This window comes from Spea bombifrons, chromosome 1, assembly GCF_027358695.1.
Source record: "Spea bombifrons isolate aSpeBom1 chromosome 1, aSpeBom1.2.pri, whole genome shotgun sequence".
Classification (NCBI taxonomy): domain Eukaryota; kingdom Metazoa; phylum Chordata; class Amphibia; order Anura; family Pelobatidae; genus Spea; species Spea bombifrons.
In genome coordinates this window covers 21,063,214-21,085,848 of record NC_071087.1, presented here as the reverse complement: position 1 = coordinate 21,085,848, position 22,635 = coordinate 21,063,214, and the positions used below count along the sequence as shown (strand labels likewise).

General features: G+C 40.9%; 1 protein-coding gene across 1 annotated transcript in view; it reads left to right on the top strand.

Moving 5' to 3' along the window:
• The window catches only part of BEND4 (BEN domain containing 4), a 34,146-nt gene extending 14,046 nt beyond the window's left edge, over window positions 1-20,100 (top strand). Inside the window, exons 4-5 of the mRNA XM_053458409.1 lie at window positions 10,384-10,624; window positions 19,039-20,100. Coding sequence (XP_053314384.1) covers window positions 10,384-10,624; window positions 19,039-19,256 — 459 coding nt within the window. The 3' untranslated portion in view covers window positions 19,257-20,100. The remainder of the gene's footprint in view (window positions 1-10,383; window positions 10,625-19,038) is intronic.
• The last annotated feature ends 2,535 nt before the right edge of the window (window positions 20,101-22,635 follow it).

Below are 22,635 nucleotides of genomic sequence, written 5' to 3'. Positions count from 1 at the left end.
AGTAGGTGTTTGTTAGTTGAAGCAGAAAAGCAGAACTTCAGGTTTTAAGGACGATACCAGCCAACGTTGTACGTGAAGCCATATTGTTTCCACAAATACATGCATATTCTCCTTTTTTTTGATGATATATGTCATGCATACACACTTTTGCCACAGGTTAATGCATCAATATTTCTGTGATTATGTTGCATGCTGCACCACGTGGGACCTGTTCAGAACTCTTGTGCATCCAGATTCACACAAATTTCAATGTTAACAAAATTTGCCACAATTTGTACGAATGTCAGAAACCGAGAAGGGACCCCAACGATACAAACAAAATGAAGCAGAGAGCTCTGATTTTTCATTGCATTCCTTTCTCTTACTGACACTCTTTGTTCTGTCTTGGCTCACTTCTCCCCATTATCTGCTCTATTAACCTGGCCTTCTGAAGCGCTTACCCAACAGGGTGAAGCCTTCGCGTAGACCACAGGGACAACTTCACTCCTCATTGGATGAAAGAGGAAAGACTGTGCCTGTGGTGCATGCCATGGTTCCTCCACCTTTTGCTGAAGTACTCTAAAATGCCAGAGTAATGCAGACTGGTCATTGGAGAAAGAGATTGTCTACATTATTCTGGCCTCTTGGAGTACTTCAGCAACAAACGGAGCCACAGCGCACCCCACTTCACCAATTCTTCCAATCTGGAGAGAAGGTGTGTGCAGAGACTCATCCCTGTTGAGGAAACACTCCGGGAGTCCTGGATAACGCAGCAGAGGAAGAAGCAGACCAAGAAAGAAGACAGCATAAGCGAAGAACAGGAAAGGCAAGACAAGAACCTGAGCTGCGGACATTGACCCGGGGAGATGAAAGCTCCAAAAACAAATGGACCAAAAACAAAATGAAGAACTTGTCTAAATTGTTTTTGGTCTATGTGCACAAGTCTACTAGCTTTTTTAATAGATAGGCAAGTACCCATGTGAAACAGTTAAATACATTATAAAGCTACTATTTGAGACAAATATTATTTACATATTCCATAAAACCAAAGGACGATAAAAAGGAATATATAGAAGTATGATGGGGTTTCCCTTTAATCCTGTTCCCTGCAATTTGCACTAGTTTTATTATACATTCACTAGCATTTTCTAAACATGTCCTGACCTAGAGAACATTAGTGAACCAGACCACTTACTTTGTGGTCGGCAGCGACAGGGTTGGAGGACTTTGTAGCGCTGCAGTGTTTCGCACAGTCCCTTTCCACGTTTTGGTCATTCTTTTTTGTCGTATGTAATGCCAGTATGACACCTTCTGGACAATACTTGATGCCCAATGTTTCATAAATAACAGTCATGTAAAACATTGATGATTCTTCCCATAAAGAATTCCATTAATGCCTGAGAATGTTTCCTTGTAACAGAATTTAGCATTGTCCTAACATTGTTATCCGTAGCAGTGGCGGAACTACCGGGGTCGCGACTGCGACCGGGCCCTGGAGTTCTGCCAGTCAGGGGTGCCCAAGGGGTGCCGAGCGGTTGCTGAAAACGACCGCTCGGCAACTCTTGGGCCCCCCCGACTGACAGAAATCCAGGACTCCTCTGCTCCCCGCCGCTGCTGCCGCCGCAGCCGCCGCCGCAGCCGCCGCCTGCCTCAGCGCTGCCCAGAGTGCAGCGTTGGGAGCGTGAGGTGTTTGTCTCGGGTGCCAGCGCTCAGCAGTGAAGCGCCGGCACCCGAGACAAACGCCTCACGCTCCCAACACAGGAGTTGACGGTAAGTGACCTGCAAAGGGGGGTAGGGAGGGAGTGGGTAGATCGTGAGAAGGGGGGGTAGGGAGGGAGTGGGTAGATCGTGAGAAGGGGGGGTAGGGAGGGAGAGGGTAGATTGTGAGAAGGGGGGTAGGGAAGGAGAGGGTAGATTGTGAGAAGGAGGTAGGGAGGGAGAGGGTAGATTGTGAGAAGGGGGTAGGGAGGGAGAGGGTAGATTGTGAGAAGGGGGGGTAGGGAGGGAGAGGGTAGATTGTGAGAAGGGGGAGTAGGGAGGGAGAGGGTAGATTGTGAGAAGGGGGGGTAGGGAGGGAGAGGGGAGATCGTGAGAAGGGGGGTAGGGAGGGAGAGGGGAGATAGTGAGAAAGGGATAGATGGGGGGGCCCTTTACAGATTCTCGCACCGGGGCCCTGAGGTTTCTAGTTATGCCCCTGATCCGTAGTACACATTGTCAAATGATTTTTTAAAGAAAGTCAATCTAGGCATCGGCTAATTGATTTGGCTTTGTTCCTATAACCCCAGAACCTGATGTCCTGACCGTCTGAATTCTCCAAACCAACAATGAGCTGCACTCAACGACAGCTGCAGATTTGAAATATCTTGGCATATGGATTGGCAGATCCATCACAGTCCAATTAGTCTTGAGATCTGCTCTCACAGATCAATCGAGAAATGTATTGATGCTTTGGATTGTGTCCTGCTTTGCTTATGCAGGTAACTAGATAACACACCAAAAAATTAGAGCACAGGAAGGAAATCGCTTACGGCAATAGCATAGGAAACATCAGCAACTTGAAAATTGACTTTGCAGGCATCTAGGGGAGAGCAGCATTATTTACTGTCGTGGATTTTTTATTGTATCATGTTTTTTATATATATGTTGCCCTATCTTACCCATGCTCTGCTTATACAGATTGGCCAAGCCTAACAAAGCCAGGCCATGGAAGACTTCACCCATACTAAACCCTCTGACCGAGGCAGCGAAAGGCCAAGATCTCTCATTACTCAAGCTGGACAGGGTTATTCCTCACCTACAGTCTCTCTCCTTATTTCCATACCAGGGAACTCTCAAGCTTTGTCCCTGAGTCTCAGGGCTTTCGCCCAGGTCACAGGTTATCAGGGTGAAGGCGCAGATTCACAGTCTAAAAACTCCCAACTGGTGCTTTTGCTACCAGTATGGTATGGTTGATATCCCTGCTTGAATGCATTAATCGTATGTTTCAATATTGACAAGTCAAGGCTTCAATTAGGACTGTCATTAGAGACATTTGGTTAATACATTTGATGAGCCGCTACATACAAACTTCATGACAAACTATTTAAGTGTTAATATTCTCGAGTCAGCTCATTCAGAAAGTCTCCAGGTATGCTTATTTTAAGGGCATTTTCTGCACAGATAAAACAATATTACATGGATGCATAATGCAGCGCAAAGTGCCAATACTGTGAGCATAGCATGCTTTGAGAATATAAAGGGTTAAGTGAATACCCATTTATTGGTAACATTTCAGCTACATTTGTATCCATTTTATATGCTACAGAATCATCAAACTAATGAATTTGTACATTCACTGTTACATTTAGTTACTGTCATCACTTTAATAAAGCAGCAGAACGTCAAACTCCTGCTAATGGTAGACTGCAATTTACCCCACTTTTATGTAAAATCATTGATTAAACACGAACACAAGACTGTCTAGACTACTTTGCTTACATGCTCTGGAAAAGGGGCTGATCTGATTTATGCGTTTTGATGGATTCAAGGACAATATAAGGTCTTCTCGTGGGAACTATTTACTGCCTGTACTGCACAAATAACAAGCGGCCACCCATTCAGATTAAAGTATTTTCATTCTTCAACAGCAGAAGGGGTTTGTTACCATTTATGCTGGGAGGCTGATGCATTTATCTACCACCCTCTCAGTAAAATAGAATGGCCTTTCATTACCCCTATGCCTCTGCCCCTCTAGTTTTAGATTATGACATTTTGTTCTAACATTTCTCCTCCTTTGAAACAAACTTTCCTTCTGTATTTTGTGAAATCCCTTTCAATATTTAAAGTTTTTTTTGTGTCCCCCTCCCTCTCTTATTTGTTCCAAGCTGCACATATTGAGATCCCTTGTGATCCCGGTGCTTATTAAATATATCCATCATATAAAATGTGCATCTCTACAAAAATGAACACAAACTTTGAGTTTGAAATAATTGATGGGGCATGTTGTATTTTCATTTACCTTTTACGCAGTGTAGTCAGGATGCATTCTTCGGAGTCTCATTCAAACCGTGCTCCTAGCGGCCATGTTCCCGCTGGATCAAACACATCATCTGCCCATCAGTATCTCTTGCATTCTAGGACACTTAAAGAGAATTGTTTTATAGCAGCTTCGTTGCCACATCTCCTTATCATCTACCATGTAGCCGAACAAGCTTTTTATTTTTTGCTTTATGGTTGCGTTTCCCACAGAATTAGATATAGATCAGATTGTATACCCAGAATATGTATCTCATCCTCTGATTTCTCTGTTTAGTAGATGTTCTCAGTGTACTTAGTGCTGCATAAATTGTTGGTGATATATATATATATATATATATATATATATATTAATAATATTTAAGGCTTAAAAGGCAATCACAAAGGTGGAGAGGGGGCAAGAAAAATACAGCACAAGAAAGAATGAATATTTATTATGTGAGTAATTTCATATGTATTCTTTTATATGTCAAAAAAAGAAACACTAATCTTAAAGAGAAGCTTCAAACAACTAATTACTATCAGTAAAGCACTCCCATTGAAGTCAATTGGAGCACCTTCTGAGCATGCACATGGGGGGGTCTCTTTAGCCCCCCATGCGACTTTCACCAGTCAGCACTAGAGCTGAGTGGTCTATAACACGTCCTGCACAGCAAATAGCTGGGGGTGGGTTGGTGATAAAGAGGGCAAATGGATATGGAGGCTTTTGCAGAATCCCCTATGCATGTACAAGAGGCATACCACATGCATTTAAAGGGACCACGGAGCTGGGGGTAATGAATCCTCCATGCCTATCCATGCAAAAAGGTAAAGTATAAGGTGACACTCATACTACATTAGAGTCCATATGATGGCCGCAGTGTACCTTTAAACATGCGCAGGACCTGTCAGGACCTAGTTCTCAGGGTTCGAATACATTAAAAAGGAGCAATTGCAAATCAGAAAATTCAAAATGGCGGTCATTGGTAATTTTTCAAACGTGACACATTCCCATTTTGATCCTTCACCTAGTTTTTAACATCCACGTAAAATGTATTTATGTATAGGCCTCTCCCCCTCTATATCCTAAGCAAACCTCATTGTTCTAAACATGCTTTAATATAACTAAGGAAAAGGAGTAGTCTGAAAAAAAGAGTATGAAATCCTGCTGCGAAGGTAACAACCACATTATCAACTTACAATTTGTGATTCCCAATTGATAGGATACTATAACTTCCCCAAAATATCAGAATAAATAAATAATAATACAAAAGTGGCTCCAGAACTGGCGTGGAGCTGTTTAAATGTGCTTCAGAAGCACCTCCAAGACCTTTAATAGACACCCAGTGAAGATAAGTGTTAAAGTAATAATGGTAGTTATAGGGCAGTGATGGCGAACCTATGACACGCGTGTCAGTGCTGACACGCGTAGCCATTTGGGGTGACGCGCAGGATTTCCTCCGATTCATCCTCGGCTCCTGCACGGCCGCCGAGGATGAAAGAATCTGTGCTGGAGGCACAGATTCTTTCATCCTCGGCGGCCGTGCAGGAGCCGAGGATGAATCGGAGGAAATCCTGCGCGTGTCACCCCCCAAAAAAAGGGGGGGCGGGACGTGCAGTAGCGTACCTAGCGGGGGGGCGGTGGAGGAGCAGGCTCGCAAGGGAGCAGTATCGGAGGTCTTTAACAGACCACCGGCTCCCTTGAGTGATTTTAAGCCGGTTCAAGGATCTCCCTTGAAGAGAGAGACAGAGGCCTTGCACCCCCACCGCAGGACTCCTGAAAGGTAAGTAGTTACTAAGCAGGTATGTTAAATAATTTGTTTTTGGTTTATTAAATACAATTATATATTGAAATTATACATTTTTGTAGTTTAAACTATAAATTGCGCAAAATTATGTTTTTTTGTCGAAGTGACACACCACGCGAGTTATGCTCGATTTTTTGCCGATTTTTGACACACCACGCCAAAAAGGTTGCCCATCACTGTTATAGGGTGTCCAGCAGGTGGTTGTTCGGCACTTGATTCCCTTAGGATACCAGAATCTTACCTCGGTATTGAAGTTTTGTGGGATTTGTAGAACTGAATACTCTACCGGAGGAGCTTCGTGGGCGCATTCAATGTGATTCAACACAATATCTGACGGGACTTCCTTTGATTGACTGAATACCTTTGTTTTCGGATGAATATTATTACATTTTACTATTTTCAAACTTATTTTCACTGGGTGTTGATATTTAAGGACCTGGACGTGCTTTTAAAGCGCATTAAAGCAGTGTCCGTTTGGAGCCACCTTCATATAATTCTTCATTCTGCTGATATTTTGGGGAAGTTATAGTATCCTATCAAATTTTTCATTTTTGGTGTTCTAGACATGCCTGCCAGATTTTGTGCTGTGCCCTTGGACTGCTGACAGCCTCTGATAATGCATGGTGTCCGATATTCCATGCTTAGTGTTTTTGTTTGCATTTTATGTTTTAGCGGTCTTCTGCTTGAGATGATAAGAGAAACCTTGATGACTGAAATAGTCCGTTATCTAATGGGGAACAATATTTTCTTTTACATCATTTTATTTGGTTGCCCCTTTACTTTATCTTGCTTAAGAGTTGATTAGTAGCAAGTCTTGATTAGTATGTATACCCCTTCTCTCTAAATCACTGAATATAATTCGAGTCTCTTTCCTCCCTGGGTTTGCTTACTCTTGGAATATGCATCTATTGTACCTTTAATATGTTGTTCCTCCTACTCAGATGAACTTAACACTTTTGTAATTAAATGCAGCAATAGAGACATTATCTGTCGAAAGCTTAAATCCTTCTTAGAAATAATTATTTGATTAAGAAAATTTTTGCCTTTTTCTCCGGAGCACGTCATTGTCATGTGACACTAAAGCATCTTGAGTACACATGAGTGGCACTTCTGTTTTCATTACAGCAACAAGATAAAGATGGCCGCTCCTAAGTCACACATAAGTAACATTAGAAAATAAGTTTAGATAAATTTTGTATATTACCATACAAAACAAGTTTGAGATGCTCCAGAGGGATACCAACCGAACCCCACCAACGAGGCCCATGAAGACCGAAACGTACGTCTGGGGTTGGTTCCTTCATGCAGAGGAAGTTTGCCTCGAGTCTCGGTTCTGGACTGCTTTTTGGGCAGGATCAGATTTTTCCCCCACAAGAGAGCTAAAACCTGAGATGCTCCTCTGAGATGATGCATTGTACAACGGGCTTTGAAGAAGCTGTCTGTTCTTGGTGAGCATTTCAAACTTGTTTTATATGGTATTCTATGCATTGAACTGTAAAATGTAGGTTTTGATAAAAGCGGTAGATCTGCTTCACCTACTCATTATAAAAGGCCAACCCCACCTTGCAAGAAAGGTTGTTAGCTAATGCAAATGTGTATTAACCCCTCTATGGAGTACAGGTACGTCCTTAACAGGTGTGCCAAGATTACCTTGCCGATGCCACTGTCTTCATATAATCAGAATCACTGGCTCCCTGCCACCAATTTGTGTAACGGCGCTCTGCACCACTGCTGGTGCCCACAGGAAGGTCACTGGAGGACAGGGTAGACCTAGTACGCTCAGTCTAGACCCTGCTGGGATCTCCAATTGCTCCCCGTGCTGGCTGAATGCACGCATTGCAAGGTTTCTACCACTTCTCACAAAAAATATAAATAAAAATGAGAAATAAAGAAAAAAACAATGCAGTGAGCTCAGTGATGTCATTGTGAGAGATGAGAAAGATCTATCCCTACTGCACTGATACAAATTATACAAATAATCAGGGCCGGCCCTATAATGGGGCAGACTGGGGCAATTGCCCCAAGTGCCGCTTTTTTGTCATCCGATGCGGCTACCGCCGCCGGTTTTAACACAGATGTAAATCTGTTCGGCTCTTCGTTCCACCCCCTTGAAGATGCGCCGTGACGCTCAAGGGGGTGGGCTCACGCAGAGCAGTTGCCCGTCACCGCGTGACAAGGAGAAGATCTCGAGGGAGAAGAGCACGTCAGTGGAAGAAGAAAAAGTAAGTATTTAAAAAAAAAAAAAAATTGAGGTGATAGACGGATGGATGGAGTAATGGAGAGACATATTCATGCCCCTGAAGCCGGCACCGAGACCGAACAGGGAGACTCGCCGCAGGACTGCTGAAAGGTAAGTACAAGGGGGGGTTAAGGGTAGATAATAGGGAGGGAGAGGAAGGGTAGATAATGGGGGGGCGGCAGGAACGGAGGGGGAGGAAGGGTAGATAAAGGGGGGGCGGCATTTTAAAATTCGCCCCAGGCGGCATTTTGCCTTGGGCCGGCCCTGCAAATAATATATATATATATATATGTATGTATACAGACAAGTTTCACGGTGGCAATTTCCCATTCCAGCATCGGCCCATCCCTAGTATGATTAAAGATGTATCCACCAGCCAGCCAAAAGGCCAGGCCACCGTGGCAGAGTGTATTTGAGAAATGGAATTGTCTACTTCCAGTAGAACTTGCCACTCACTCTTTCATGGATGAGAGGTCCATATGAAGTTGTACTTTAATCGAATGACCAAAGGCAAGACAAGCTGTTATACACGACTGTATAAATCATACGTTTAAACTGGGTGGTATTTTGGACAATTTAGGGATAACATAGAGAACTTTGTCTAATTCTGCAAGTTAAAATGCATAGTTCTAATGAGGTTTTTAATTATGCTAATGATGTACATTGTTTAGGTGCATTACATTAAAATGAACGTCGCACTTTACGCACGTTAATACGAGACAGTCGTTTAGCGAGTAGATGATAAACCCTCATTTGTACATTGTGTGGCTGTCAGCCGCCACCGAGACAACTCTTTTCATCAGCGTGTTGCCAGACCTCTGACATGATAATGGAGAAACAGGAAGGTTACGGGTTATATTTAAATGAACTTCTCAGTCACCAGATCATTGACACTTTGCTCCTACCTGTTAAAGTGCAAATTATAAATAACTGCTTTTCAAAGGTGTTCATTATACCTCATTGGGTCTTGTTATAGAAAATGCAAATGTAATTTAAAAGTGTCAGCCCTTAGAATGAGCAATTACTTGCTCATTTCATCGCATGTTTTATTGTCAAAGTAATAACTTGCTTGTTTTTTGCATTTCTTTGTTCGACGCAGTTAGCTGATGGGCGCCAGTGCTGAGTTGTAAAGAAATTAGCTTTGTAGAAGATTGACATATATTTGGGGTGGAGGCCTTCTGCCACCATTTTGGCTTAAATTATCATAGAAAATGATGCTTTAGGGTTCTAAAAAAAAATACTGTAGAATTTAAAATGAAATATGCAAAATGTTCTTTTTTCAGATAATTTATTTATTTTGCCTTTGGCCTGTATTCAGTAAGGTTTTCCTGACAATATAACACAGCCATAAATCCCTTTGTTGCCTGATGCCCATCCTTCTGAAGAAAAGTTTGCTGGGTGGCGTGTGTTAACGGCCATGAAAGTTACAATAATGTGTATAGAACGCTGGAAATGTGTATAGAAATGAAACTGTGTAATTAAATGCATTCTTCTTCTTAATGCCTTACGTAAGTATGTATGACCACGTTATTCATGTGATGTATATATGTTAAGTCAAAAATTTAGTTTTAAATTTCCAAAAAGGAATATGAGTACTAGTACCCCGACAAACCCGTGTTCTTGCCTCCCCTTCCTCTATGTGAAACACTCTGCAGAACCGAGTAATTACCTCTTTTAAGGCTCAAAGAGCCTTAGCCTGCGTAGCGGTTTGGTGTCCCAAAGGCATGAGTAGCAGCCAACTAGGATCAGCTTTTTCTACCCCTAGGGTAGAAAGCATTGGGAGTAGCTGAATGTACTCACTCCATCGCTCCAAAACAGATATTGTCGTATTGATTCCAGAGTAGTACCGTATTCTCACCAGCATGCAACAAGTGCTTTAGAGAATAAATGGCACTCAGCCATAAAACGTAAGTGATCCTCAATGATTATTCACTTTTAATCAGTCACTGCAGATTATTCCATAGTATGTTTTAATGGCTTCCAAAAACAAAATAGATTTTTTTTTTATTTAAAAAAAAATGCACAGAAACAGCAATGCTTAAGATACGGCATTAAGTGTCAAGAAAAAGGTTTGCTAAACGTTATTGTGTTTTAGGTGATGATTTCCATGTATCGGTAAAAATCTTGTTATATGTTGCTGTGTTTATAGTCACAAATAGACAGATTAATCACCATATTTGTCAAGGTAAAATTCAGCATTTCTGATGCAAAGGGTAAAATAAGGTGCACTTACGAGAAACATTGGCTTCCATTTAGCATTTTGTCTGGAAATTGCTGCAGTTGTGCCTTGATAAATGTGTTGCTAGCTATCAAGCAGCATTCACTGCCTTGCAATAAACTCCTATGTGGGTTCACCTCTTCTAGGGCAGCAAGCAGTTGTTGAACAACTATCCCGTCTACATCACTAGTAAGCAATGGGACGAGGCAGTCAACTCGTCCAAGAAGGATGGAAGGCGGCTGCTCCGATACCTCATCAGATTTGTTTTCACAACAGACGAGCTTAAATATTCGTGCGGCCTTGGGAAAAGGAAAAGGTCAGTGCAGTCAGGAGACACTGGTCCTGAAAGACGTCCTCTGGATCCTGTTAAAGTTACATGTCTCAGAGGTACTGAATCTTTTCACTCGGCGCAAGCCTTACGTGATCTCCGTTTATCAATGTCATTCATGCTTCATGTCTGCCATTCATTTCTAGATCCACACAGATCATTTCTTTTATGTAGAAATTACAGCGGCTTTTAATATCGATACATACTCTGCCATCATTGTATATTTGTCTTTCTGTGTTCTTGTCATAAAGGCAATATTAGTTTGTACAATTGGGAAAAAAAGTGCCAATGTTGTAGTTAATGAACATGGATTTATGCAGTATACGGGTACGGAAACTGGAACAGTTCTTTGCCCATGTAGTAGTATAAGTCCAGTGGCAATTACTGTAGGTAAAAATTTAAAAAAATAATACCAACACCAACATAAGCATATCCTTCGATGCCAGCACAGATGGTGAGTGATAAGCATATCACGCCGCTGTTATGGTGGGACATTAAGCACCCTATAAGACAAGTGCATATTTTGAGGGTTTTTTTTTTTATTTACATTAACTGATGTACAATTTATAATGGCTAAAACTGTGAAACATCAGTCTTATATCAGGGGTAAAATACATTTAATTTCATTCTAGGAGCCGGCCAAAAAATATAGGCACCAGTGTTTTTTTTGTATTTGAAAAAAATTGTAACTAACATACAGGGACAGACACTTATGCACACAAATGCTAATACCATACACTAATGCACATACACTCTAACACTATATACTAACATACACTCACACAGTAACACACACAACACCATATGGGCATACACATTAACACCACACTCTTATACACATACACACTATCCAACAACATAGACCAAAACACACACAAATGTCCCCTACAGTAATGTATATATATGTTTGTGTTCTGTTTTCAAGTCAAAGCTACATGTTCTTAGGTTGTTGTACAAGTAACAGGCCTGGGTCACAATGGATGTTTTAAAAGCTGACCGAAATCTCATCATTAACAGGACTGGGAATAAATAAATGACCCGAGACCCATGATATACCGTATTGGCCCGAATATAGGCCGCACTTTTTTCCCCCACTTTAAGTCTTTAAAGTGGGGGTGCGGCCTATATTCGGGGTCTAGCGCCCGTCGCCCGGGACATGCAGTCCCGGGCGCCGGGCAGGCAGCGGGGTTAGGATACAGATCCCCCGCAGCGGTGCAGGGGACCTGCATCCTACTGTCTGATATGCTCAGACAGCCTCCCCTGCCGGCACTTTCCATGGGGGGAGTACCGGCACGGGAGGTTGTCTAAGCGCATCGCACGGACGAGTGGCAGCATATCTCGAGGAGGGGGGGAGGACAGAGTGGCAGCATGTTTTTTGGTGCTTTTTTAAAGAAAAAAACTTTTTCTTTAAAAAAGCACCAAACTTTTAGGGTGCGGCCTATATACGGGGGCGGCCTATATCCGAGCCAATACGGTAAATCTCTCCTAGCCTGTGTATATTATTGACTGCTAACAAGGGAAGTGTGCAACACAGAACCAATAGTTTTCTCATCCTCTAAAATCGTATTAATATCGTTTTTAGACACCTCTAGGCCCAATACGTCACTCAGCCTCAGCACCTCTTAAAGTTAGTAAAGGCTGAAGCGGTTGAGTTTAGTTCAGTTTAGTGCAGGCGCTCCGCTGATCACCTGACAGAGGTCAACATAAGGACCCTCCGCCAAAGTGAGTGCGAGCAGTTAATCTGATTCTGTGTTCCTTCACTCCCTCCATGTTCTGGTGTAGACAGCTTCCCAGTGACACCGTGTTGAGGTTCTTTACAACGCCTCAGAAGTTTGTCATTTAGACAAATCAAAGCAGTAAATTTTTCTCTCGCCCCACAAAGATCGCATGGTTGACATAGAATACTGTATGAACCTGTAAACAAGTGGTGACTTCCTCTGTTTCCCTTCCTGTGAAGCCTTTCAACATTTTTCTGAGAATTACTTCGCCCTGTCCACATTTACCATATTAGACAAAAAAACATACGGTATATATATTAAAACAAGCCATTCTTACATAGAGAAGAATTCTAACTTTTGGAAAATAAAAGGAAAAGTCTAGTGTTCCATAAAGCCACACCAATAAAGAGTATTAATATTAATACTTTAATGCATATGATAGCAGGATGGTCCCTCTAAATTTTTGTGATACTTCTTTTGCAAATGCATGAAGGTATTCTGAAGGATCCCACCATATGCAATACAGTTACCGCCAGTCAGCTCTGGGTTGACATACTTACCTTAAGTAGAAGCTGCAGCACCAGAGTTGCAGTGCACTGCACCCTCTGTGGTCCTGATTTCACTCCACATCTGGATACTTGAGGCACCAGTCAGTGGCAGGGCCGCCATCAGGGGGGTTCAACCATTACAGTTGCAAGGGGTCTGGCTCTCCTGGGGGGCCCTCTCCCTCCTCTCTCTGCACTGGACCACTAATTAGAGGGGCTGGAGGAGGAGCCTCCACTAGGGTGAAGGAGGTCTCAGCCAATTAGGAGAGACTTCTCAACCTGATCCTGGTTGGCTGATACTTCAGAAGCCTTATTGGAGTTCAGTGTAAGCTACAGCACTGAGTAAGAAACCCACTTTGGTGTTTGTCTTTGTGACTGTTCATGTGTGTAATAGAGGGGGTTAATTGTCTGAAACTCCACATGTTTGGTGATGGAGACAGTTAATTTTCTGAAACTGCTCCTGTCTGGTAATGACTAAGTATATTATAATATAAATATATTATTAACGGCTTGTCTCCGGAATCTTTGCTCCCAAACGGCTTGTCTTTGTCATCTTGGCCACCATGAATAGAAGAGAAAATCCAGTGTTCTGTAAGTGGCCGCAAAACTTCTGATGGTGGCCCTGGGCAGGACATCACTCCCATTGAAATCAGTGAGCACAGAGGGTCTCATTAAACCTCCTGAAATTCTCCTGTAAACCAATCTCAGCTGGCTGGCAGTGACCGTACTGTGTATGCCTTTTCAGGAGCAGATGTTTTCGGCTAAACACATCTCCTTCAAGCCTAGGAACTGACGGGGAAAGAGGCACATGTACCTGGGGGGTGCTTCCGAATCCCTTGGAGCATTTGCAAGGGGGAAAAAAACAAAATGTAAAGGGAACACAGCTATTATACGCAATATGATTTCTGCAATGTCCATTTATTGTTGGTGTCCATAAGGTCAGAGAATGAGATACTGTAACATGGTATATAACACCAATATATTCCTCTATCTACTGTATACACTGCAATGATAATAACCACTTGTGGTAACCAAAACCACACGGTATGAAGTAGAGCATATACTGGACCTGCATTACAGTGATGGGGATTTTTAGATTTATTTTAATATCTTTATGGTTGGACAAATTCTGGTTTCCAACCAGGGCACATCATTACTTTTTATGATTGATATTGATATGATATATTATGTTGGCCATGTGTCTAGCACTGGCAATGGGCCTAAATAAGCTAATTTTTAGGACCTCAAGATATATTTTTACTAAAGAAAGCATGTTGTAGGGTAGCACTTTAATACACGCGGGCCATATTCTCATGTGACACTAGTCGGTCACATTCTTAGCAGGATCTGTCTCATTGATCTGTCATATTTCATATTCTTCCTTAATCCTGATTCTTTACACCAATACCCAGCATACTTACCATTTTTCCTATTTGCATCCTTTAAAGATCGCTTGTCTTTTGTTGAGCTGTATGTGAGAACCGCTGTATCGTGTATGTAACTGCTGCTGTGTTGCGATGATTATTTTACAGATGTATTGCTCATTTTGCATTCTGCTTAAAGAGATTTCTCTAGGCAGCCTCCTGAAAAAAGAATGAATATAAAAGTACTTTATTATACTTTAATGTATAATAAGTACTTATAATATATTTAATAAGCATTCTTAAAACCTGCCAACAAATGAAAACAAATGACATACAATGGGGAAAGACTACAGCTCCAGAGCTGCAGATGACCCTTCACGGTCTATAAATTTGCTCCACTGATTGGCTGCTCTCTACACATGCGCATTGGAGGTCTCATTAGAAGAGGGTAAATGCATATGGGGGGTTTTGGAAAATCCCCCCCATGCATTTGCAATGGTGACTACACGAACATTTAAAGGGACCACTCAGCTATCATATGCACTAAATTGGGTAGAGTCTGGGATGTACTTTTATGACTTCCAGCTTGGTCTGAAGGATGATAGGAAATTCCAGACAGTTTGCCCTAGTTATGCCTTTGGTGACAGTCACTGGAACACATGTCCCAACTTTTCAAATGGCCAGATGGACACCTTTAAAGGGTGTCGTTAGAGGCAGAGATGGGGCACTGGTTTACCAATACTTTTTATAGGTATTTGTGCCCTATCAGAGGGATTCGGATGCCAACCAGAGAGTGTCCATTCTAAAGAGGAACACCAGAGTCATGCTAGAACCCCAACTTCTGCAGCCAAGGAGTTGGGGGTAAGGAAAGTGACAAAATGTTTAGAGGAGATTATGCAGAATCCTCCATGCATTTGCAACGGTGACCAATGAGGACCACTCAACTATTACATGCATTAAAACGCAAATGATAGGTGGGGTGTCCTTTAAATGAATGTTTAGATTTATTTCATTGTTATTGAAGATTTTATTGATATTTCTTTTTGTGGTTGCAAATACCAAGCATGGGGATTTTATGCAATATTTTCTTTACATATGCCTTTACTTAACCATCTGTGTGCCAGTAACTGTGTTTTGTGTTTCTTCGTTGACTTCTGTGTGTTTTCTAATTTCTTGCTTCAGTCTCTATTAATCATTTTAACCCCTTGACTGCTAACGACGGCATGGTGCCGTCGCTAGCAGTCCCAGTCAGGTGCTAACGACGGCACCATGCCGTCGCTAGCACTCTCCTACCTTGATGGGGGTCTGTGGACCCCCAACACCACCTACCCCGGCGATCTGCCCCTCATTTTGAAGGGCATCACTGGGACCACCCGATCCGGCCGGTGACGTCGCGCGTAATGACGCGATGACGTCACCGCGCAACTTTATTGAAAACTGACAATTGTCAGTTTTCACAGTATGGGGGCATGCTGCTTAGATGCCTGTATCTCAGGCATCTGAGCAGCTACAGACCCCCAACATATACCGTTGGAAAGGTAATCGCCTCACCTTTCCAACGGTATAATGCTTGTAAAAAAAGAATAAAAAATATTATGTTAAAAAAATAAAAATGTACAAAAAAAGTAAAAAAAAATGATTTGGGGGTCTCTAAAGGCAGATAAATAAAGATCAAAATTGCCTAGAGACCCCCAAATTAAATTATCTAACCATAAACTGGTTTAACTTAAAAAAAAAAAAAAAGTTTAAGTATTCTAACTAAATGATCACTGTGGTAGCCAATGTTACCACAGTGATCATACAGCTATAAAAAGTCACGTTCCCTTTTTAAAAATGGCCGATACTAATTTTTAACCCCATGATCCCTTTGATCATGGGGTTAAATTTAGCCAACGGTAGAGGAAGGCAATGTTTGAAATCCAGATAAACTGCAAAAATCAGCCGTATAGCCTGTAGTACGTAAGTTAACCATGTCATCCCTGGAGCCCCTTGCATTTTTACTGCAAAACTTATTTTTGCTGTAAAAGTGATTTTTTTCTCCCTTTACGATCATCTCTTTGGGATTGTAAGGGGAAAGAATGGTGTGTGCTTCTGCGAGTGAATGTATGGAAAGTATGGTGTGTGCTTCTGCGAGTGAATGGAGATATGAAAAGCGTGTGAATGGTCAGTAATTAGGGTTGAAGCCTTGACGTGGCATTACTGCTCACGTAAGAAGTTAAATTATGGCACAAAAAGTACATATTTTCAAAAACTACACCCCTCGGCGCATCAAATGAGGGGCTGCGTGTGTTTCTAGGACAAACCTGGAGTGCGCAAGACACAAATGAACATGTCGCTATGGATAGAAAAAACATATTTTCAAGCCAAAGCGACATATTCCATCATTATCTGTGAACTTAACTTTTGTCCTAGAAATACATGTAACCCCTCATTTGAAGCTCCAAGGGGTGTAGTTTCTTGAAATGTGTACTTTATGTACCCTAATTTAACTTCCCAGATGTCTAGACCACCTTAACTTCAGATATGGCAGATTGGAGAATCTTGTTAAAAAATTGTCTTAAAACATTTAGGGGTGATGGCTGCATTTAGACAGCTCTAGACAGCTGGAAAGTTAAATTATGGTACATAAAGTATATATTTTCAGAAACTACACCCCTTGGCGCATCAAATGAGGGGCTGCATGTGTTTCTAGGACAAACCTGGAGTGTGGAAGACATAAATGAACATGTCGCTTTTAATTTTATTTATTTTTTATTTTTATTTGTGTGATATTCACTTATTTGTTGTGCACGTCAGATTTGTGATACAAATACAAATAAGACCTCATTTGCTGCGGCTGGGGGTGTAGTTTCTAAAAATATATAGTTTTGTTGGCATATTTTAACATCCCGGGCAGCTAGAGCTGTTTAATTGACGCAGCCATGCATTAAGTTTAAAGATGAATTTTGTGATAGTCTAATAAATTTAACTTTTAGCAATAAAATATTAGAAAAACACAGTCTACTGTTCTCAATGTCTGTTTATTTTAGACCGGTTACCTACTACAAATATTTAGCAACACAGGTTTTGATATTAGAGTTTAGATAAATAACATTACAAACTAGTTTTTATTGAGTTGGAAGTGAAAAATTACACTTTTTTCCCATTTTTGGTTGTATTTTGCAAACCTAATGAGACATACACATATAAAAATGGTATATTTGGAATCTGCTGGGTGTGCTGAAAAAAACAATATATGGTTTGTATAGTTTATTCCCAAGAAATTTACTTGAAACACGTTTAAACGTGAGATGCACCAAAATGCCGAAAACTAGCTTAGCACCAGGGTGTGAAATGGCTTAGCAGCCAAGGGGTTAATATCCGTTTGGTGCGAAGACGGGGCCGGTACTAGATCATTAATTAAAGTATGTAAACATCAATAAACATTTGGACAAATGATATCATTCCCCAAATACAGATTAACAGATGTGCCTTTTGATCGTTATTTAAAACCCTTGCCAGATGTTCCCACCGTATAAATGAAGCCAGCGGAGATTACAAGCTATAAACTAATAAACTGTAATGTGAAGCATTCTTGAGCAGAATTACAGTATTAGAGAAACACAGGCTTTTGCTGTCTCATAATAAGGTAGAGGGGCAATTGATTGAGTAGATGTAGTGAATTCAGGTTCCAGTTTATTATATGTTTTGCTTTCATTCTATTTGGGACAGCAAATAACTGCCTGGGTTCTAGAGTGCAAATGAGAAGAACTGGTTTTGTAACTTTTTACATTACATTTGGTGACATGTATGCCTTTGGCTTTTTTTAAAAGTCTGTAGGCAGATTGTTGCAGATTGAGTAAACATTGATATTTTTAAGTATTCTGTTCCAAAAATCTTACATCTACAATTCAATACCTGCAAACTTCTTATAGGAGGCACTAAGTGGGTGGGCTCAGTTTGAGGAGGCGAGGCTAGCTTCCAAAACAGTTAGATAGGTCTTGGAAGCATGGGATCATGGCAGGACCTGGGCAGATGAGGTCCAACTCTGCTCCCATGCCTGAAAATCCGAAGACGAAATCCAGGTAATCAGTTCTGATTTCTAACACATCCAGGTGAAACCAGGATGTTTTCCCAAATACTCTGGCAAAGTCTTTGTAATATTGATATTATTTCTATATTCTTCATCTTCAAATAAGCTGTCACCAGAATTATAGCAGATTCTAACAGTTCCGTGAATTTGTCCACCTGTCATCCTGCTGCTCCACATTATATCCATATAAATTAAGAATCTCTTAAGACCATAGGGCTGATTTATAAAGAGTCGTTACCATGAAAAAATATGCTGGCATAGATGGATGTCAAATTTTAGACCCTTCATTTACTATTAATTATTTACAGTAAATGATAATGTTTGCGAGGGAACCAAGATAATTAAATGCCCTAACACCAATATAAATTGATGTATTTTGTGAGACCATAGGTGGGTACATTGTGCATTATTAAGACTCATCAGCAGTAAGCTTCTTCTACAAGAAGGGCTCGGATGACCCTGTATAATGCATAGTTCAACCAGAGAAGCTTGCAAGCTTTGGTCCTTCATAAATAAGTCAGGGATCTGAAACACCTGATCATCGGCAAAGTCTTTAATTATCAAATAATAGAAAAATAATAAATTAGAGTTGTGGTTAAAGCCTTGCTTACCAACCTAGGTTGAATTTTGAAAAATGTTTTGCACAAATTTAATTTAGTATCCAGAATAAGTTTGGCTTATAGAGTGCTAGTTTATAACATTAATGAAATAGTTATGACTTTCGTCTGTATATGATCCTTATACTCTGTTTTGTATCTCCACTAAATCTTCTAGAGTTCATTAGGATGCATTGCACTTCAAACCCTGACTGGTGGATGCCTTCGGAAGAACAAATCAACAAGGTTTTCAGTGATGCTGTAGGTCACGCTCGCCAAGGACGTGCAGTGGGTACTTTCTTCCATAACGGGACTTCATATTTTGATGGCATTGACCACCAAGTTTGCCAAGAGGAGATTTTCAACCGAAGCTCTCATGATGGCTCTGGAGATTGATGTACAGAGATGCATAAAGGCTATGAGAGCAAGTAAAAATATCAAGAAAGAAGAGTTTGGAAGATAGTAGTGTGCTAGTTTATTTAATGTGTATTTATTTTTTTGTTACTGGAAAAGTGTCCTAGAACCCAGTGCTTGAGGACAGCCCTGTAGGCAATAAAACGTCTGCAGTTAAAACAGGCCAAAGCCTAACACGGACCAGATGTAACATATACGTAAGAATCTTAGTGAAGCGTCAGGGACTTGCTGTTGACCCGATATTGTGACTGTTATGACTACGTCTGAAGACAACATTACAATATTGGTACGAAAAACACTGAAGATGTGAGTGTTGGTGTGTTCTGTAGAATTAGCTTTAATACAGTAGACTTTACATGTGCTGCTGAACTACAGCTCCCATGACCTTCAACCATCCTCCAAGTGCTGGAAGTTCTAGCCCAACAATAATCCTGGAGCCTCATAACCCCGCAACACTGAAGTTTAGTAAATGTATACAATATTTTTTGTTTGTAATGCACCCTGAAATTCTGTTCCCACCTTCCAAATGTTGAATACCTTGGTCTGGCTGAGAGATTAACAGCGGCTCTCCTTTTTTAATTTATCGAATATTATTACTGCATGGGTTAGGTCATGATAATGATTTAAACTACTTCTGGGATATACAGTATTGCTTTAATCCTTCAAGTGCCAGCCGCATGATTGTCAGAGTGTACCCTGTGTACTGACCACAAATATCATACGTGGTGGCACTTTAACAGTAAAAAAGTAGTGAAAGAAAGATTAGATTCCTAGCGGGGATCTGTCCATGGCGCGGGGATCTGTCCATGGCGCGGGGATCTGTCCATGGCGCGGGGATCTGTCCATGGCGCGGGGATCTGTCCATGGCGCGGGGATCTGTCCATGGCGCGGGGATCTAGCATACCAGAAAAAAATGTCTGATCCCTGCTAGCATCCCTGAAATTGCAGGTGCCATCTCTATTGGGTTTTCACATAAAAAAATTAATTGGAAAATACTCAGAAATATACATAAATATATTTTTGTTATATTACATAAATCATGGGCTGACAAGCTTTTGGTGGACCTTAATTCCCAGAACCTTCAGAGAGAATGATGCTGAGGGAGCTGTGACCCTCAAAAGAAAGTAATTGGGTGGGGGTCCAAAATAATATCATACATGTAGAATTGATCTAAACTAGGCAAGCTTAAATTGGCCCAAAAATGATAATTTAGGTGTTAGCTGTTTATAATGTGACCAAAGCCTACAAAAATAGGCCAGGTTATCCTTGGGGGAAAATGTGTCCTATGACCCCCCCCCCCCAATTGTGATTACTAATTTTGCTACCATTGAGCAATTTAATACCATTTTGTTAAGACTTTTATATTTTTTTTAAAAGCCAGTATTGTCAAACTGTTATGAAATGAAAGTTGCCATTAACTTCAGTACCCTTGTAGAAACAATACATTTTACAAGTTATACGTTTGGAATTAGCATTTTTTTGCACAGCAAAACCTCACTCTTAATAAAATAAAGTATTATTGAGTGGTAAATGGAGGGAGAAAGTGAAAACTGGTGTTGCTGTCACTGAGGTTTATTCACTAAAGGAAAAAATGGCAGGCGAGTTGTGTTTCAGCTCCTTCACTATACATTATAAAGGGCCAACATCCCGGAGCTTCTGCTGCAGGAAGAACTTGGGTGGCCTTGTATAATGCATAGTTACTCCAGATTGCTTCAGTCTGCACATTAAATTATTCATTATACACATTAAATATTGCCTTTCTTGCTGGAGGAACCTGCCTTTGTTGGCCCTTTATAATAAATCTAAACACCAACTCTGCTGCCAATTTCTCCTTTACGAAGTAAACCGCTCTGGCTGTATGTATGATTGAAGGTATGATTTCAAACTAAATATGAATCTGGCACTGAGGCTGTTGATCTTATATTTTGGGTGGTATTACCCATAGTTTGCAGATAAGGTAAACCATTTCAACTCACCAGCTTCCCTATGGATATAGAATAGCTAAGTCTTTGTCTGGCTAATACTGGAAGAGTTCAGCAAGAGTTTCAGTAACATACTTGTAATGTGGTAACAATAGTGGCATGCATGCTGTCTCCTACAGGAGTTCTGCAATGGCCAAGCATCCTTTCAATGATCCAGTGTGATGATTTCTTAAATATAATCTAAGTTGAATCATCATCATCAAGCTGAATCACTCGGCCATTGTAGGAGACAGCATGCATACCACTATTGTTACCACATTACAAGTATGTTACTGAAATCTAGATGTTGTGCTTCAGACACCATGAGAACGCAGTGGGGTGGAGTTCTTTAGAGTGAAGGTGGTGGACAGTGTTCCCTCTAAGCTGTGCGCACACACATAGCTTTTTAAGAGAGCGCACATGTCCAAAAATTGTGCGCACAACAGTTTTTCCCCAAAAAAGAAAAAAATAATAATTTTTTTGAAACTTTATGCGGCACGGATATTGTGCGCACAAAATTTTTGCTCTGTGAAAATTTTTGCACAAGAGAAATTTTCTGCGCACACCAACTAAGAAAAATTAGATGGAACATTGGTGGTGGACCCAACAGCTGCATTTCTGCTCCAATTCTAAACCCAGTTCTCTTTTAACCTCCTTGTCAACACATTCGTTCATTTTATTCCATTAAGTAATTGGCTGTTTATAACAGTTGAGCATTTTGGTCCCTCAGCCACATCTGGTGTTAGGAACAGAAACTCGGTTAAAGTCAAAATACTGTTCACGGTGTTTGACAACCATTGGTTCCATTCCTAGAAAACATGTTAAAGGTCTTCCTAGCCGCCAAGTGTTCAGTAAATTGTACATAGTGTTAATTGTTCAAGGTAATCAAAGATAAAACTGTATCTCGTGCCCATGCTGTTGTTTTGTTTTGGTGATTGACTTTTGTTTTATGATTGCCTTTCATCACAAGATAATAGGCAAGTGCTCTGTTTGTGCCATCACGTTTGTGAGGCCCCGGTTTACTTTTTTTTTTTTTTTTTTTTTATTCGTCATTCGCATGAAAGGGAAATTGGGTTGTGATCTCATTGCCTCCTGTACAATGTGTAATATTGTTTGCCTGTCTCTTATGAATGTATTAAATAAGACAGCATAATGTGGCAGGGCCTCATTGCCATTCATATGATGAATACATTTAAGAATAATACACTGTATTCTTTCCATTAGTCTGTCTATGTATACGTGATCCATTAAAAGTAAATTATATGTAAAATGTCAGTATCACCATGTAACTGTTTCAATACGGTGGAAACCTAATTTTCTATCTTTATTACAACACAATATCTGTGAAGAAATTATATGATAGGTAAACTATGAGAAGCTGCAGACCATGGCTCCTTCTA